Raw genomic sequence first — 20,197 nt, 5'->3', positions numbered from 1 at the left:
CTGGAAAGGACAGGGAGATCTTGGTTAGGAAGTACTACAGAAAAGATTACAAAAAGATCACTGCATTTCAAAGAAAGTGAATAGGGAAGACAGGGAAGGAGGTACCTGTCAGCAGTTCCAAATTGTGCAGGTTTGCTTCTACCTCAAAGGCTGGTGCTCCAGGAGCCCACAGGCCCAGGGGTTTTCTTCTAAAGAGGTGATGCAGGTTGGTGGTCTGTAGTGGGTTAGTGGGACCCACAGGGAGCATCAGGCAGGCCCTTGATTGGAAGAGTCCATGGGAAAATGTGGAATACTTGGCTTTCTCCACCATCCCAAGTGAGGTGACCTTTTATAAAACAGAGGTCTGGGCATGCAACCTGTGTTTCACCACAGGCAGTGTCGATCCCAGGTCCTAAGCCTACAGGCTCAAGCTAATTGGGGTGTGTGATCGGCAYATTTACATTGATGTGGCAGCTCTGTTCCCTTTAGAATATGGAAACTGATTCAGTTAAATTAAAGAAAAAAAGAAGTCTTTGCATTAATCTTGCCAAATGCTGCTGTTCGTTCCCCTTTATTTGAATTCCATTTCCTTTCCTTTAACCTGTCCCATTTTCYTTCTTTCTGTTTATTAATATTCAGACCATCAGTTTCTTTCAATGTACATTTTCACCTTTGCCATATACTATTATTCCCATTGTACATCCTCTTTCAATTCTGCATATCCTTAAGTGCTTTACAGTACATGAAATGTGACTCACTCACACTTACAATTGGAATTCAACTGTGGTATCCTGACAGAGCCTATGTTTTCTTTGACATCACCTCAGCTTCAAGATCTGTTTTTATGGATGCTTTTATTTTTCCTTTTAAAACCTTTGTTTTCCCCCAAAGATAGAAAGAGAAGAAATACAAAAAGATAAAAGATAGAAATTTCATGGACTGTATATACAGATCTATTTATTGTACCATTATTGTTAGTCACAAATTGCTTAAATTATCCACATATAAAGCAGTTTTCACCTTCCAGTTTAATCAGATGAAAGAAGCAATTCAGAACTCAGAGCCAGAAGAATAATTGAGAATGATAAGTGGCTCAGCAATAGAAAGTAACTGATCAAGTAGTAGTCAAGAAAGCAGTGTATGGAATTACTGATGTAATGTAATGATCCATCCCATTCTCAGTTTTTTTAGTCTGATTTTATATTTATTATTGATAAAGCAATTTTCTCTGACCAAAGGATTAATTTGATTTTCTCATCTCTAATCTGGAGAGATTGGCAGTCATGAAAATAAACAAATGCCTTTTCCCACCAGCTTGCATAGCTGAAAGTCCTAGGAAATCCAGAATTTAGTAGTATAATCTTGGAGAAGAATTATAAAATTAACTCTCTATTAAAAAACCATCAGAGACCAAAAGTGGAAAAAAGACCTGTATTGCCCTAAGTATCCTTTTCTAATTTTAGGGGGTTTTTGTTTGGTTCAGTGAATTGGATTGCTCTTAGTGGTTCATTTAGTTGTGACTACAGTAGGAAATCCAACACAGAGAAGATGTTGTAGAATGTTCTGAATTCACCTGAGATTTCACACAATTTTTATTCTATCCAATGGAGGGATAATGCCTGAGTATGTATGTATAGATTCACATGTTCTTGGTATTGATCACGGCAGCTACACTGCCACACGCCCCTTCTGTGATCCTTACCTGCTTTACTTGGAAGGAAGGGATTTGTTCCTATTGCTACAAAAATGAAATCCTGACTTGTTATTTGATAACAGTCATGCACTGAGTCAGTTAACTCTTCAAAGGTCAGTGAATAATGCAATTTGGGGCAATTCTTCCTAACTGGCTGGCAGAGGTAATAACTGAACCTGCCATGGCTGTGGCTGAGCTGAATGAAGATTACTTTTCACCTGAGGCAGCTAAAGAACTTTTGGATCTGCAGACAAAAAGGGTTTTCTAAAGCTGAGTTAACACACAAAAAAATATTCAGAAAAGCGTAATCACAGCAGGAAAGCTTGCAGAAATGGGCACTCTGGCTGTGCTCAGATACATACCATGTTGGATTCTGGTTTCAAATTAGTTTTAAATATAAATGCTTCTTTGGTCAATATCAGCATTTTACTTTCTTTATGAACTTAATGACATGGTTCAAAGATCCTGACAGTAGTACTTGCTAGCAATCATGCAATTTTTCTCAGTTTTTTCTCCTTAGTGATTGTTTTTTCTCCAAGCACTCATCCACTGGAAAATTTACCACTTAGAGTCCAAGTATTCAAGCGAGCATTTAATGACATTAAAGAAATATTACTGTCGATTTCACTGGGAAGGAAGAGCCAAAATCTTCTGCTGTAAACAAGACCCAAGGCTGACATTGTCATCTATTTGCAAGAGCTGACAGGATGTGTTTTTACCCATATCTTAATGTAGCCACATATAATTCTCAATTTGCACTGAGCTCAGCTCATATGTGGGGGTGTTTCTGTGTGATAAATGTCTTTCAATTACTTAGCAATAAGAAGCTGCTTCCTTGTAGCAGAGACATCAATCCTTATTTGTCACCTTTGTAAACTGATCACCATGGCTCCACCAATCTGTTGGTTGCTTTCTTTGGTTCATGCACACGAAACATCACAATATCAGTATTATTTATTTTATTTCTACCAATGTGAGCTTTTTTTATTTACAAGCTACAAATATTTATTTACAATATTTATTGTAAATAAATATTTGTAAATTTATATTTTTATTGTAAATATTAATACATATTAAATAAATATATATATTTAAATATTTACAATATTTTTATTTATTTGCAAGTCTGAAGGGGCAGTGAGATGTACTGAGGTGGTGGGGCTGTAGTAACCTGTGGGGGCTGTGTGAGCACAGAGAATCTTAAGTTTTTTGCAGAGCAGGAATATTTCTTCTCTCTTTGACTGTAGAAAGCTTTATGGGACATCTGGTTTGTTCTTGCCCAGTGTTTTTCAGGATCAGAGTAATGAGAAATTCAGCAGTGCCCTGGTGTATGCCAAAGTTCTAATAAATAATGAGCAAAGGAATTTGCACTTTTTCCCCCTCTCATTTTTTTTCATTTTAATCTGTTTTCACAGGGAGCTAAGGCTCTGTTCAATCTTATTTCCACTCTACCATTGTTTACAAGGCATGAACTCAGTACAGTTCTCGGGCATGGTCATCAAAACCTCCAATTTCCAAATAATTTAGCATTTCACTTCTATACCTTCTTGTTAACTACTTCTGCAGTGGTCTGAACTAGATTTGGATTCCTGAGATATGAAACATTTCCACTTTATTGTCATCATAGAGGGAAGTGTTACAACATGCAGTTAACTATCAGTGTGAAAAAGTGGGCTTTTGACCTTGGTTACAATTTCAATTAATGTTATTTGATGCTCAGTGCATCATGAATGTGTAAGAAAATCTCAGTTTGCTCCCAACCTGAGCACCATTATCTGTCCAAATCATGAGTCTTTGTTTTCTCAGCTGTAACCTRCTTGGTTAGAAAAATTGCCTTAAGCTATCTCTCAGACTTCTTTTTCTTTCTCTGAAAAATAGTCATTCTGTTTTTAGGGAAGCTGATGGCTTTTGAATCACAGAATCACAAAATGGGTACGATTGGGTCACCTGGTCCAAGCTCCCTGCTCAAGCAGGATAAAGTGGAAATGTTATATCCTGTCTTAAACTTACTGTAGAGAAAGAAATGAATTGTCAGGAATGGGAAATGTAAGGCAATTACACCATATGATTGCACAAAATAGCACATGATGAATATGCCAGTACTTCATACAGCCTTGGGAAAGAAACCCCAAGCAGTATTGGCTTCACCAATCTGCTCACTGATTTTGTATTTATGGTACTACATTTCTCAAAGKTGGAATGACGCCATTTGAGAAGAAAGATCAAAATGTGTGAATAGACATTGCCCATGCTAAAAAGAAATATTTTATTGCTTTTCTGAAATGGCCTTGCTTTACCTGGAATTCCAGTTTACTCCTTTTTTTGTGATGTGGCATATAGAACATAGTTGGATAATTTAAAGCAATGTCAGTCTCTGGTGTGTAGTTATTGCTMTGTCCTCCCTTTTTCACATCCAGCAGGATGTCCTACAGCACGGTCCTGTGTCACCTGAACCAGGTGTTGGCCATGTGCTGCACAGAGTCACAGAGTGTTGGGTAATTCCTGCAGTTYCTTGGGGACCAGCCCCACTTCGAAGTTGGGGAGCATCTTGCTTTGTCTCTTCAGTGGGAGTCAGATGGAGCTGGCACCAAGGTAGCTGTGACCACTCACAAACCAAGCCTGTATTTTTGGCATCTTGGCCTYGTTAGAAGAACAAAAATAGTTATTAGCATACTAGTGAGTTTTGTTGCATGTCTGTGTTTGCCTCTTCTGGTCCCTGCCCAGGGGGCTCTCTGAACATCTTTGTAAATACCTAAACTCACTGATCTTCATCAAACACTTGAAGAAAATTYCCCTTTATCTTTGAAGGAAAAACAAACCATAAATGTTTCCCATACTTTTCCTGGCTTGAATGCAGTCAGCATTTATTTCTGCATCAGCACTGAGTGGGAGGTTTAGCATCTCATGACTTGGCAGAACCAGCAATAGAAATAGAGCAACAAATTTTGGATGAATAGTTTATTCACTAAAAAAAGACAATTTTGGGTGGCTGGAACAATTTGTGAATCCCTGCTGAGCTAGGTGGATACTTTCATATGGAATCTGAATAATAGAGGGAGGGTAGTGGAAATTTTTTCAGCCTCTTTAAATTAAGTATTTCTGGCTTGTTTCTTGTTTTGTTTTGAAAATTGCCCACTTTTCATTTAAAGTAACTTTTGTTTCAGTTTTGACTTAAAATAATACTTTGTCCTATTCCCCCTTTCCAATCTGAAAAATTCTCTGAAACCTTTTTCCCCACAAATTTATTTTAATGCATAGGAAAAGTTAATTTCAAATTGTAAGATTTCATGGTAGCTGAAAATTTTATTATTTCAGAAAACCTTGCCTAGACTACAGTATTGTGTAAAAACAGAGGTTTGGGGCTTCATATCATGAGTAAAAGATATTTTTTCATGAGATTCTACCCACCAGRATAAGTGAATATAATATAATATATGTTTTTTTTTAGCACAAGCTGAGTACCTTTTGCTGCATATTGAAGTTATTTTCACAATTCAGAGCTCTGGGAGAAGGTGGATATGTCTTTATTTCCGTTTTACACTTGTTTGACAGAATCAGAGAGTTAAAGCATCTGTCTGGATTCTCCTGAGACTGGCATTGAAGCAAAAACAGAGCTCACATTTGGGTTAAATCACAAATGTCAACAAATGACAGCTGCTGAGCTGCAGGACCCATGGCCATGTTTTCCCCTGGATTGTCTCCACAAACTCACTCTTCATTCTGGTGGTGACACATGGYAATGTGCCAAAAGGTGCTGAGAGCTGTGGGAGAATCATGGTGATAAAATAAAGAGCTTGAGGAGAGGAAGGTTTAATCCTACCAAGTCCTTCAGGAACAGTGTAATCCTGCTTGTACTTTCATTTCCAGGAACTTCACTGGGGTCATTGATGCTGCAGTGGTGCTGTACGGGGAACAAATTTGTCTTTTTTTATATTGTGGGTATGGCCAAAAACAAATGAGGGAATTATGAAGGGAAAGAAGTAGCTTTGCCATATTTACTATACTTAGCCTTACCATACTTGGCTCTTGATGCAGACAGCTCTAATTCTGAAAAAGTTCGCTCATTAGCTGGCCCTAAAACATTTACAAACCATCTGAATAATTGATATAATTTATGGCTTTATTGGTGGGAGCCATTAAATCCCCTCCTCCCAAACAGCATTAGGGAGGAAGCTCTGCAACATGCAGTAAAAAATGGAGCAGCTATTTAAAGAAAGAAAAGGACAAGAAAATCTTATTGAACTTCTTGAACATAACGCTGAACAAGGCAAGGGTTTCCAACTGTCTGCTTCTAAAAGTGTTTTATAGTAAATGGAGCCAATGTGCTGTTGGGGTTACAGACTAGAGGAAGTTGTACAAGGCCTCCTTTTGAAAAAAAACGCCGATCTATTTTCATTTTATACATGCTAGCTTAATAATGTCAACTTGGAATTTGTAGTGTTGCTGCATTCTGTCCTGCAAGTGAAATTATGGGAAAGATGGCACATGGTCAGGGCAGTCTCTGCTACATAAGCTCATGTGGGGTCTCTTCTGTTATTCTGCTCTGCTCTGATTAGGATTAAATCAAGGTACTGGCTAACAGAGATAATCCACAGGCTTTATCTGGCCAAAGTTGGTGYATATCAAGCATACATGTACACCTGAAATAGCCTTCCAAAACTCCAGTCTYGTTCAAAAAGGAGAGACTGGCATTTTTAGGGTACAGTTTGTTTGACTGTAGTGTAGGTATCTATGTTCCACTTAGAAGAATTAATCCTAAAATTGGTTGTTTCTTAGCATTAATTGAAAAAAAAATCCCCACAAGTACATAGTGCATTTTAAGTTAGGTGAGAAGAAACCTCCAAAAACTCCCAGTCTGTACTGTCCTACATGTGCACAGTGGTGACTGTGGAACATGAAGCATGGACATGATAGCTTAGGAAGCAGGAGATACAGGACTGTTTGATGAGTCTTTGCCAAAACAGATGCTGTAAGCCTTTAAGTTGAACAAACATATGAGTTTTCATGCTGTGCTATCATCTGGGGGAAAACCCCTAGCTGATAACATTGATTTTGTGTTTGATGGAAGAACCTCCCTGAGCAATGGCTGTGTCTATGCTATCATGATTTACTCAGTTTTGCAGACTCCARCTTCTACAAGCACATCAGAAAAATGCATAGGTTTTTAGGCTTTGAGTGGCACAATTCTGTACATACTGGAGATTCATAGCTAAACTACATAAATGGATTTGAAAAAAAGGTGTCAGCATTTACTCATTGCAGGACTTTACCATTTACTTATTTTTGATATGGTGCTGGAAGCAATTGCTTTCTGTTTTCTCATTTAAATCCATGCCATGGTGTGGCACTGGCTAAACAATAGAAAAGCTATGTGTCTGCCAAGTATATCGTGATTCTCTGATTCTAGTCCAGCAGGCTGGAGTTAAAATAATCCAGCTGGCTCAGCAGCTCTGTGGATCCCATTTATGGTAGCACAGTGTAAGTGGCAGGACAGCTAACTCAGGGCTTCCTTTATCATTTTGCCCTCTCTGCTTTAAGCCCACCAGGACAGGATTTGCACAGTCAGAAATGCTGATTCTTCTGACTTCAGCTGCCTGCATTGTGCTGTCTCTGGCAGCACAGTCCAGCTGTTTATGCATGTCTAATATATCTCCTGAGGGCATTTGTAAAGGAAAACAAGCTGCCCCTGCAAGGAAAGTAACAAACAATCTAAACTCAGCTTCATTTTACACATATTACAGTGACTTGATCCCTACTGAGCCTCAGCCTGTGGCAGAGCGTCTGGGACATTGTCGAGTTTTCTCTGGATTTCACAGCTGCTCAATAAAGATGTAACTTGTACAATGTTTTATGTGTGGGAGAGAGAACTACATACCTGCTGTGTGTCTAATTGAAAGGCACAGATTCATAGTGTCACCTCAGCCTGCTTCATCCCAGCCTGTGTGAGCTGTGTGGCTCCATTTCCCTGTGGAGCTGCCCTATTGATGCTGAAAGGCACATTCCTCTGATGCAGGCTGAATAACAGTGCTTGGCTCCTCTAAAATGTCCTTCTCAGTGTCCAGGATCTGCAGGATGAAGCTGTGCATCCTTTCTGTGGGGTTGAAATGCCAGGTCCTCTGTTCATATTGCTTGCTGAAGCACATAGGGCAGTATATTCCATTTGACATTAACAAAAGGTGTTCTACAGACTTTGAAAAATGATGCTATTCAAGATCATAACAAATAGGAGCAAAATCTGCTGATGCAGGTGTGATTCCTTTCATCATGAAATGGTTGTCCAGCCAGAAGAAAGAGGTCATTTTGAATAGTGTATGCAAAGGGTTGAGGTGGAGYTTTCCAAGGTGGATATTGGATCTCCTAAATATGAGTATTAGGAACAYAGCACATCATTTTCTGCTTCCTTTTCAGATCAATATATGTTTTGACTGCATTGAAATATTTGGCCTCCAGGGTATTATTCAAATATTTCAATATTTCAGACTTTAGGTATGATCCATTTTGCTTAACTTGATTCAGCTGTATTGGGGGTGCCATGGGTCTCTGCCAAAGTGAGGTGACCTCGAGTATCTGAGACATCTCTAGRGGACTGGTTAATGTGAGATACTGAAGATTTGTGCTCTGCTGAATTAGCAAATGGACACTAGGTACCTAATGTGTAAATTTATGATGCTGTTATTTAGACAATTGGGTAAAGCCTCAGGTGTCTCTGCTTCCAGAGGTGTTCTAAGCTTCCCCTTACAGACATGAAGAAGAAGAAACTCTATTTGGATGTTATTAATCTCATTGCAGAGAAAACATGTATAACAGTTCAAATGTGATGCATCCTAGATATGCCCATTCTTCTTCATTCCYTGATTTATTTATGTCAAAGTAGTTTATGCAACTAGCTCACATGTACATTTTAGATATTAAAAGTCAGATCATTGTAATTCTGCTCAGGAGGYAATACCTGATAAACAACAGAGACAACCTGCTGTTGTCTAATCATAAGATCTCTGCTTAAAAACTGCAAGATTACAAAGAAAGGCAGAGACCAAACACACCTGTGGAGAATGCACCTTTGATATGCATAGTGTGTAGCTCGTTAACTGGCTACTGTTTGGCCCAGAGTGGGTAATGTGATAAAAACCCTGTGACATTGCAGAGCTGTAATATATCTGATTTTAACGTGGACCAGTCAATTCAAATCAGAATCGATTTTTGCTAGAACAGAAGCAGCTGGTATTTGGGTAWTTTTAGTAGATAATATCTATGATGATTTATTTTTCTTATAGAAATGTTGGATAAAGGTCAAGCAACTGGGACTGAATATTTAATTGGTAATGTTGTATCAGCCCAGACAGTAGAATACCCTGAGTTTACTTTGAGGTTGTGGATACCAAATATAGCTAATTAAGCAATGTAGTAATTGGTTCATAAAAAAATTAAAAGGTCAAACCTATAAAYTTTCTACAATTGTTTTTCAACAGGTGTTTTATTGTACCTTGTATTTGTATTCCTTTTTCCGAACTTTGAGACTATAAGAACACYTGTGTTTTGTTAGAGTAATCCTCAGTCTTTCCCTAAAGACAGCAGCTCATCTGTGCATTCTTTGTGAACATTTATTTTTATTAATAGTTATCAGCCAATAAATTAACAAATCAAACCAGAGAACAAGAAAAACCTATCTCATGGAACTCATGATGTACAAAAAGGTGTTGGTTTTTTTTACATTGATATCTTCATCTTGAGAAGTAGTTTGAAATATAACATGCTGTGTCCCATTTCTTTCCAGGTCTCCTATGTAAAAGCTATCGACATTTGGATGGCCGTGTGTCTCCTCTTTGTCTTTGCTGCTCTGCTGGAATATGCAGCAGTCAACTTCGTTTCACGGCAGCACAAAGAGTTCCTGAGGCTTCGAAGAAGGCAGAGAAGACAAAACAAGGTAGAGCTGCTCTTTATTTGGGGTGACTGAGTCTGCCCTGGCTCAGTGCAGTTGGTTTCTCACCTCATTCCTTCTTGCCCTTGCAGGAGAGTCTCATTCTAAGGTTTCCTTTTGAGTGATTTGCTCCTCGAAAAAGAGCTGATAATTGGCTGCTGGGTTTATTTGCAGTTTATGAAGTTTTCGACAAATGTCAGGAATTGTTCACCAATTCCAAGAATTTTCTTCTCTTTGTGCAATTGCTGAGGCAGCTCGACCTCTACACTGTGCTACTGTGTGGCACCACCAGTGGATAAGGAACTGTTGGATGCAATGACATAAAGACAGCATGCCTGAGATCTGTCTTTTCTAGTGCTGCCCTAGTTAGTTATGCTAAAATGGGAGATTCCCTAGTTTAGCCCATTGCARTGATTGGCCCTCACTTTTAGACCACCAGCAACTGGTGTCTTTCCCAGCTGAAATCAGGAAACATGGCCATTTTTTGAAATAAGAAGTATTAGGAGAATTTCTCTCTGAAKTCTACCATTTCACAGTTTGCTACTGGTGTAAACTTCGAATTTTTAGCAAGAGACATATTTGTGAATGTCATTATCGCATAATTTTATGCCAGTGACTGAAATGTAGAAGAGAGGATTGTTTGTAATCTAGATGTCAGTCTAGAAATAATTTTAGGAAGTTTATCTTTCCTGGTTTGGGGTTTGTTTGTTTGTTTGTTTGTTTGTTTGTTTTTTGTTTGGGGTTTTTTTCAGTAAATGGAAAGACAAGAGTAGACATTAAATTGAGTTTTAGTCCAGTTATGATTGTTTCCACGTCTAGGGAATGTGGGAGCTATAAACTGTACACATACATTTGCTAGGTGAAGTAAATATTTACTTGAGCTGCACGAGTGCTTCAAGCCACAAATAATGGTTTCCTTTACAAGAGGGATGACAATGGCACAGGGCATTTGTGTTTTGACAGGTCTGTCTAATAAATGTTCTGTAGATAATGTAATATTTGATGGATGCTCTGGGCAGCAATCCAGTGCTGTTCTCTAGTTTAATATTATTGTCAGATGAATTGAGATTCCAATGAAGATTAGATTACAGGAGAGAGCAGAGATGCTTGCCTGTCTACAGGCACACAGGCTCATGTACTGCCACTGGAAGCCTTTGCTTCCAAACACAGCATGGCAGCAGCAGAAGCTTCTGTATGGCATCTGTAATTTCATTTTTGGTTGCAAGGTCTTCTTTAGAGGTGAGCAAGTAGGTAAGAAGCCATACTTGGTAAGTAACAGTATCCAGTGACATTACTCAAGTTTGAGATTTTGGTCCATGGAAGTGGTCTTTCTTCTGTTTTGGAAATTATTATTTTGGTGACTATTCAAACAAATTTATTTTAAACCAAATTATCGGAAGACCTGTGTTTATCCTAAGCCAGGTGATGCACGGATCCTTTGTAAAATAGGTMACAACCTAATTAAATATAAGGAAATAATACAAGGAGTAAGACACACCTATCCATTTGCATAAGCTTGTGTTTTTCCTGTGAATCTGGATTGCATGAATTTAAAAATAGGGGACAGTGTTACTGAGGCAGTTTCTTTAGGGGGTGTCTTCTGCACCTCTATACTTGATTTTGTCTCTCACAATTTTCTCAGTTTATTTTGTCTTGAAAGTGATTCTCATTGTTTTGCATGACGGTGTTCTCTAACTGAGCCATTCTTCTCTTTGCCTGTTGTGTGTGTGTGTGTTGTCATGTCACTGCTGTGGTATTCCCATTCTTGCTGCTGCTATCTATGCTGACACTGGGGACAGGCACAGACTGTGGCTGTTGGGAATGAGAGCATTGAGTCCGTGCGGCGCATGAATGGCTTGAGGAGCAAAGAGTCATCAGCTTACGGGACAGTGAATCAGATCGGCAATTCAAGTTTGAGGGTAAAGCTGTAGTGAGAAAGAGAAAGCAAGAGAGTTTTAGTACGTGCAGTGATGTCATAAATCAGCAAAATGGWCCATTTTGATGGCATCACTAGCAGTCTCTTGCATTCTCTTTGCTAAATGCCCCCGCAAAATGCACAGTACGGTTCCCAGCATGAGCAGCAGTTTCATGTTGTACATTCTTATGGCCCATCCTTATGCTTGCTTTTTACTGTGGCTGGGCTCTGCCACCCCTATTGCAAACCTCTCAAGGAAAGTGCATGTATATTCAGTAGCTTGGAGCTGTGTGAAGAGTGAAACGGGGTGGGGGAACAGGGCTGTAGGAAATGCCTTGAGACAGTAAATCCCACATTGTGTCGTCTTTCAGATGAGCGTATTCCAACAGAATTTGGTATGTATAACAACATGCATTTTTATTGGTGTGGTATTTATTTGTCAACCTGCAGGCTTCCTCATCATGATGTCCTGAGCTCTGCTCAGTGGTGTATGAATACCTATGAATGAAAAAAAGCATTTCATTGGTTTCTTTTTATTTGCTTGGAGAAGAGCCATGGGGCTGAAATCTTTTACACAGTGTAACATGTAGCAGATCAGAAGCAATATGATAGCAGCTGATAGATCCAGATAACGGGTGAGTTGTGGAGGTAATAAAATCAATGATGGAGAAAGAAACGAGCTTAGTGTGCAGCTCACTGCTTGCTACTAGTGGCTGAGGAATGAAATGTGTTCACTTAAATAAAATGGGACTGGGATTTTAATCTTTCAGGACTTGATTTCCCAGAACGAAAACATTGTCTGAGCCTCTTTTGAGCTGTAAAGGGCCTCTAACTTTGATCAAGCTCGGTCAAATCATGTGGTTATAAGATGCAAATGATTTCAGTGGTTTTTATAACTGAAAAGGGRATTAGTAGCTTCCAAAATCAAAGCAATACCCACAGTTCACATTACACAGCAAAATTAATATAGAGCATTTACAATGCAACAAATCATTCACTTTCAGAGCKGCAATATCAAGCAGTAGAAGAGAGCCTTAATTTCTGGATACTTTCTATYGTAGAAATAATCATATTTACACATACAAAAAACTGAATATAAAAAGAAAAAATTCAGGGTCCCTATAGGAGATATGACCAGTATTATTATGTTGCCATTGAAAAGGTGATGCCATACAACTACAARAGCTGTCCAAGTAAGAACTCAGTGCTGCATATCTCAGCAGTCACAAGGTGCTGGTAGTCCAGCTGAGGTTTGTGTAAGTGGTGGTTATCCTCTCCTTTAGAGGTGCTTGCAGAAACCTCTCCTCTCCTTGCGAATGTTGTGTGCTGCACAAACCTCTCCTCTCCTTGTGAATGTTGTGTGCTGCACAGACAGCCAGGGCAGGACACAGAGGGGCCGTGTCACTGCAGTGCTTTTGCTGCAGAGCCCTAAGAGCTGGAGCTGCTGTGGCACTGTTTGCCCCTGGAGAGCTCCCATCTCATAAGTGATGCACACCGAGAGGTCAGCAGAGGAGACGTAGCAAGGCAGAGGTTTCTGGAGCAATGCTGCCATGGTTGCAGCTTGGTACYTTTCTGCTCAAGAGAAGGATGTTTATGTGCAGAAGAGAGCACAGCAAGAGAGCCTGGGGTGCCASAAGGAGCCTCACAAGCAGGGAGCTTGGCTTGCTGAGGTGCTGCTCACTGAACCAGAGCTTATGTAGAATGCAAAGTCACAGACAAGAGAAGACAGAGTGTGGTTGAATATCTATTCTGCATCACTTAGTGCTYATCTAAGGAGAGAAAAAAGGTGCTAAATCACACCTGACCATGATTCCTGGATTTGCAACTTGATCTAGAAAACAAGAAAATATCTGGTCTCAGTTTTGTAAASCTGTATCTCTGGCACTGCTTTTGTAATTGCTTGTGCTGGGTCTTGTTCTGGTGCTGCAACATTCAGAGCATTGCATGAAAGCACAAGACACCTTAAGAGAGCATCAAATCTCTAACATCAAAGATCAGAGTGTTAATGTTTTTCTAGGAAAAGTCTGGGTCATATTGTTGATCATCCAGAAATCGTATTAGTGAGGAGCCATTAGAAAAGATTGCATTATCAGGACCTGTTGGCATCTTCTGCACAGAATAAATCCCTGTATCCTAAGGTTATCAGTGCTTCAATCTGTCACTTCACATGCATTTCACTTGGAGGAAGCATTCTAAGTTTGTCCTAAAGGTTCATGTAGTCTTTCTGCTCAAGTTAAATACACCCATCAGTAGCAATACTTGACTGAGAGAAATGGTTGCCTATTTCTTGTATAGCATGATACACAGAGAGAGTACAGGATGCAGAAGCCATGTGTCTAATGATACTGAGGGTTTAGTGAAGTTTCATTGTATTAAAATCTAAATTTTCATGGTGCCAGATCACTTAAAAGAAAATAACTTAATTTTAAAATATTATTTTTAATAATCAAACAAGATTTTTTATTTTTCAAAATGATAGGCTTGCAGGGAAGCAGAACTGTTTACACAGGTTCAATCATCCCTTTTTAAAAACAATAATTATTATGTTATATGATCAGTAGTGAAAATGAGTCACGGTACACTAATATTCATATCGTCATCTCAAAGATGACTTCCTAAATTATACGAGGGGTGGTTACCACTGTGACCAAGACTTGGGCTTAAGTTTGGGACTGTTAGTGCTAAAAGCAATACTTTATAGCTTGAATGAAAAACTGTGCAGCTGGAAGATGTGACAGATTTAATCCCATGTGCAGGGAACACAGAGCAATACAAATAACAGTGCTGCAGCCAAGGGGGTTCATATGCATGCAGATTAGCAAAGGGAGGCACAAATGGTGTTTTCAAATGAAAGAGCTGGGACTGGGACGAAGTGATTACAGAAGCAAAGGATAACTTCTTTAAGCAACGCTGGAAGCACCTGGTCAAATGCTTCAGAGAATTGTTGGCCTTTGGATGGAGCTACCAGTGGTGAAGCAAGTACCACAAATGCCCAGTTACTGACAAAATTCAGTATTTCWGTCTTTAAAAAGGAGAAGAGACATGCATTGAGTAACACCAGCTTTAATAGATCATCTCTATCATTTTAATCATACTGAAATCCCTCTGCCAGAACCCCTAAATAATTTTCCAAGTTTTTCTAGACTTGCCCATTGAAAAAGAATCAGTGCCTTCAGGCTGGCTTTGCCTTTAAAGCACTTGTCACTAGTGTCCCCGGTGGGAAGGTTTGCCTGCTATCATCCGTGAGCACCGCGTCGGGCGGGAGGATGTGCGCGCTGCRTTATGTAAGGTGCCGCATCATGTGAATAATGGAAGTGCTCAAGGAAAGCCCTTTTGCTGAGCTATTTTTGGTACTCACTGAGCGAGCTCAAACACATGAGTTTCATTGTGAAAAATAGGAATCCGAGTCTGAATGGCTTTTTCCCTCTCTCTCTCTCATCTTGCTTACTTAATGGATTAGAGAGCATGTAGCTCCTGCTGTAGATAAACACCCTCAAGATACTGTGGTTGCTTTTATGTCTCCGGGGCAATTGCATTAGCACTTTAATGTAACTGTGCAGAAATAAATTCAGTAGAAGGTAAATACACCAAAATGATCATTTAGCTTGAAGTTATAGTCCCACATACAACTGCAGTGAATATTTAGCTGCAGTTAAACAATAGACGCGATTCATTGCATCATTTTGCCATGTCACTTCGTGGATTCATCTGAATGTCCTTGTCTGTCTTTTTATTGTGGGCATGAATAGGCTAAGAATGGACCTAGTTAATATCAGGGAAGGGATCTGTATTGTTTATTAAATGRACATACCACATTAAACATTTAAACAAAAGAATCATCTCAAACTTGAAAAATTATCTTGATATGAATCCTCAGTCTAGCTCTGGTCTAGAGACATGAGACCCCAAAGAAAGAGCAATCTGGAGGAACAGAAACAGTTCAGCCATGAGGGGAGTATCCAAGCAATGGATCAAAAAATTCTAGTAAGAGCAGTCTGACCAGATGGAGAGACTAAGCTTACTGGAAAAGTAGATTTTTCAGTGAAAAGCAAACAGGCAAAGAAACCGTGGAAGAAATAATTTGCTTTTCATAGTGTCCCATTTCATGGAAAGTGAAAGGGAAACTTTTCCCTCCCTTATTGGAGGTTAAAAATTCTAAACAAATATCTGTGTTTTGTGTGTTTTTCACTGCCTCAGACACAAAAAGATAATGAACTGCATGGGGTAGATTATTCACCCCAAGTCAAGAAAGAAAAGAGAAAAAATGTGGTTGCATTTTAAGGGAGAGAATTCTAAAAAGCAGATAAAAACCTGTAATGGCTTCTGTAATAAAAGACAGACTATTTAATGGGATGTGTAATACCAGTTCCTGAGAAAGACCTCCACATGTCAAGTTCCAAGAATCTGAACAAGAATTGAAGTGGCTAGAGTACCAGTGCACAAGCTGGAATAATGGAATCCGGGAACTAGAGTAAAAGAAAAACCAGGAGAACAAAATAARGAGAAAAAATTAGAAATTCTGGGGGGAAAAAAACCCTAAACAAACAGCATCAAACCAAATCAAAAAGGAACCACCAGCAAACGAACACACAAAAAAAGAAACACGGAAGAATTGAGAATAGGGAAACCATGCCCGGWATAGAGGTGATGGAAACCAGAGAAGTGAATAACTGGGAGTAGGTATGGCTGAAGAATGATGAGTCTTTATACCCACTGAACCGATCAGGTACAAGGAATGGGGACAGATATTCAAACTGTAGGGACCATGCATGGCTCCAAAGCAGCAAGCAGGACATGATACAGTGTAATGACTCATGTTGGCCAGCTTGCAAATACTTAAGCAAATTATTCCTTAAGATTAAATAAGATAAGAACAGTAATATTACAGTATTTCCAGTCTAGRGTGATGAAGTGACTGTATGCTGAACCACCTGGGACAGGAAGGACAGGAAAAATCAGAAGGAGTACTTGGTAAAGTTTTTTTGTTTGCTCAGTAGTGGAACTTTGCTTTAGAAACTCCGAGTCCTCTCTTGTACCTCCCCAGCACGCTGTGGCTGAAAGGATCAGCTCTGAAGTGACGAGGCTCAGGGAACTGAAGTTTGCACTTCACTCGAGTGAGTTTGTCCTGGTAGTTACTCATGAACAGCAGGAGACGTGCCAAAAATGAACTCTGCAGTTTTCCAGCTCATGAAAGGTACTCTCCAGCTGGGTGCAAATGTCTTATTTCTTATTATACCTAGGGGAGAGTGCAAACTGAAAATAGGGCAAAGGAAGTTAGAAAGAGACAGGAAATGGTGTTCTTATCTTTGAAGCTTTAAAGCAACAAGAAGTAGCTTTTCAAGAACCATCTGCCACAGGAAACAGCTTTTGTTTTCCAGATTATTTTAGAAAGTGGTGATTCTTTCATTAGGTGTGTTCTGGTCTACCTAATTTCATTGGGGAAAAAAATGAAAAAAAAGTCAAATATGTATTAATGATAAAAATAAATGAAGAAAGGAGACTTCAGAAGGAGAATGTGTAACATAAGCTGCCTCTACCCAAGACTCCAGAAAGAGAGTGAAAAGCCATTGTAATCCCAAGATACAGGCTGAGGCTGCACAAAAAAAATTGTGCCCCAAATCTGTTCCTTTATTCTTTCATTGTAGGTAGCTTATTTTGGCTCTTTCTGTGGCCAGGGTCAGGACCCAGTAAGGCCATGGTCTCAGGGTTTCTCACTGCTAGGATGCCCAGRTCTTCTTTCCAAAGGATGAATTGAAAACATCAGGGGGAGAGCAGTTTCTGATCCATCACTGCCAGTGCTCTATCATGGTGCTTCCTATCAGTTCTGAGTTCTGTCCCAGCCTCATTTTCAACAGCAAAGTATTTCAGCATTTGTAAACATAAATCAGTATTTCTGCTCGAGGGTGAAGGGGTCGAGCAGCTGGAGCCAAGCATAATGCAGGCTGAGAATGGCAGCGCTGTATCCATGAATTCCTACCCTGACTAGCAGCCGTGCTCGCCCTCTGGATCTCCAGAGCATTCTACACCAGTTGTATCAAATTACATGGAAAATTGGTGAGATGGGCAAGTGTTCAGTAGGATCCATGAAATGCATATTTACATCTGACCCAATTAATCCCGTTCTCCACAGGGGATAGAAGCTGCTATTTGAATGTAATTAATTGTGAAGCATTCTGTAATGATGTTGTCCAAATGACATTGTTCAAAACCAAATTGTATTAACTAGGCTGTTGAAAGCTCATTCTCTCACCAGTCTGAAAAACTTCATGGGTTCCAGTGAAATCAAGTTTTTATAGTACTTTTTAAAAAACGGTGTTGGAGCCATTTATTTCTCCACCTTTTTTTTTTTCCCTGAGGGAAAACAGCCTTGTTTATAGTCATTCCTGTTCAAGCTGACAGCTTTTCTTGTGATCACTCAGAGCCTGATTCTGACACATGTGGCTTGATTTAATGATCAGACATGTTTATTTCTCTTGATCCACTCCCGGAGAAAGATAYTATTTACTGTAATATGATAATTCATAGTTGAGTATTTCTCTTGTGGTTTGGTATTTTAATTCTTTTGATTGTTTATTTGTGTCTGGGGTTTTGTGGCCTTTTTTTTTTTTTTTTGTTTTTGTGGATTTTGGTTTTTTTTTTTTTTTTTTGGGGTGGGGGGGATAATGCTAATCTTGCACTCCATTTTACTGGGAGTAGAGGGGTAGGGGACGAGGGAGATTTTCCTTTCTGCAGCATGAGGAGGGGACTGGGGACAGTTCCACTGGAAGAATAAACACCTTGAAACCCTACATACTCCGAGCACTTGTTGCTGAGTCTTGCCAGAGTCCTCACAAAGACTCATTTAAAGCTGAGAGCACCTGAAAACTCCATGCCAAGCCCAACCATACGTCACTGAAAATTTACCTGTTTTCACTGTCTGTGGGTTGATTCTCCCAGTAGTATCTCAGGGCTGTGCCTCTGGCTCTTCCCACACTTTGTGTCTTTACYACAGCAGGATCAATGTCAGGAAGGACTTGCTATTGAAAAGCTCCATTTTCCACTGGCTGGTTGGATATATCTGGCATACTGAGTGTGTCAGAATGTTTTTAGCTCCTGGAGAAACAGATTGGAAAGGTCAGAAAAGGCTGCTGTGTTTGCCAATGCACATGAAGTGCCAGAGGTCTAGAATCCTACCTGTGAATTTCTGCATTGAGCCTGTAACTCCTCTCTGAGCAAGGAYGTAACTCTTAAAATAATTATATTTCCAACTTGTGTATGTAGTTTTCCATACAGATTCTGTGTGTGCACTTATACACACAAATAATCCACCTGCACAAATGCAAGTTATTTCACCAAGGACCCAAGGTTTTATTTTCTCTGCAATAACATGACAAGACTCTTAGGAGACATGACACGTTTGTTTTCATGCTTCACTTCATTCTCTTCAAGTGATTCTCCATGTAGTTTTCTATCTAACCCTTCCTGCTAGTCATGTGGAAGTGCTCTGCCAGTGACTGAYTCATTCATTTTTCTGTTAAGCTTCCCAAGCCTGCTGGTGGTAGAGATTTACTTTCAGGTGGTCTGTAATCTTCACCTGTCAAAAGAATAACAGCTTAAAAATAGAGACAGACACTGTTTGTTAAAGATTATCTGAGTTGCACAAATGTGAAATTTTGCACACCATTCTAGGAAAGAAAGTTGTGTGTTTCCTCTTCAGGGTGTAAAGTCTTGCAGGCATCTGCATATAGCAGCCTTGGCACTCTCTAGCACAAACTTTGCAATAAATTTATTTATCTGTTGTCTGTTAACTTATGCCAGCTTTCTTTTTGAGTTCCATGGTGGGATCAGACACCAAGTGTACTCATTTGTCCCATCAGCAGAATTTTCATCTTGTAAGCTTTTTTTTCTGTGCTGATCCTCACAGGCRAGAGAAATTCTAGCAAGTCTAATCAAGTGTGATGCCACTATAGGCTGGTGAGACACAGAGAACTTATTCATCACAGGAAGCTCTTTTACAGCCCTTGGTATCTTCTGTCTGAAAGACCTTCAAGGTCCTGATGCTCTTTTTTCACCATTATGTACCTACTTAGATGAATTAATGGGTGTTTGTCTGGTGCAAGTGTTTCGTTGCATGTCCAGAATGGGTGCTTATGCACCAATGAGTGGATAATCAAGACTTCTGGAAATCACTATGTGGTCTTGTTCAGTAATATTTCAGCTCTACTAATAACCATATATGATTTACCTATAACCTTCCAGTAGTTTTTTTCAGAAGTTAATTGCCTTTCTTTAAAGATTTACAAGCTCTTGCCCCATCCTTTCCAGGGGAACAGTGACAAAAATGCACATATTTGACTGCAATTTCCTTGTTTGACCATAATGTCAGCTGATCTTCCAYCAGACAGATCTCTACTGAGGTACAAGAAAATACCTCTGAGGCATTTGTTTTGGAACACACACATGTATGTGTGTGGGTCCAAGACAAAAAAGCAGAGGAGGCGTGATCTATTTTAGGCGTTATTCTCCCTGCATTAGCTTTACACTCTATTTCCCACAGAGGCCTCTGGATTTTTTTTGTGCCTGTCTACCTATTAATTGACAGTTTTCCCATATTGGCATATYCTGCCATGCCCAGGCTTCAGCTTTTCTGAATTTATTAATACTACTTCTTCCTCTGAGACTCTCATATTTAGGTATCATGCTCCTCACTCCA

At 39.5% G+C, this 20,197-nt stretch overlaps 1 protein-coding gene across 1 annotated transcript in view; it reads left to right on the top strand.

Moving 5' to 3' along the window:
- Positions 1-20,197, top strand: part of GLRA2 (glycine receptor alpha 2) — a 119,310-nt gene that overhangs the window by 81,934 nt on the left and 17,179 nt on the right. Inside the window, exon 8 of the mRNA XM_057387754.1 lies at positions 9,447-9,596. Within this exon, the coding sequence (XP_057243737.1) occupies positions 9,447-9,596 (150 nt within the window). The remainder of the gene's footprint in view (positions 1-9,446; positions 9,597-20,197) is intronic.

Source organism: Malurus melanocephalus, unplaced genomic scaffold, assembly GCF_030028575.1.
Source record: "Malurus melanocephalus ecotype Western Australia unplaced genomic scaffold, MMel_1.1 scaffold_1, whole genome shotgun sequence".
NCBI lineage: Eukaryota > Metazoa > Chordata > Aves > Passeriformes > Maluridae > Malurus > Malurus melanocephalus.
This window is presented reverse-complemented; position numbering and strand designations above follow the sequence as displayed.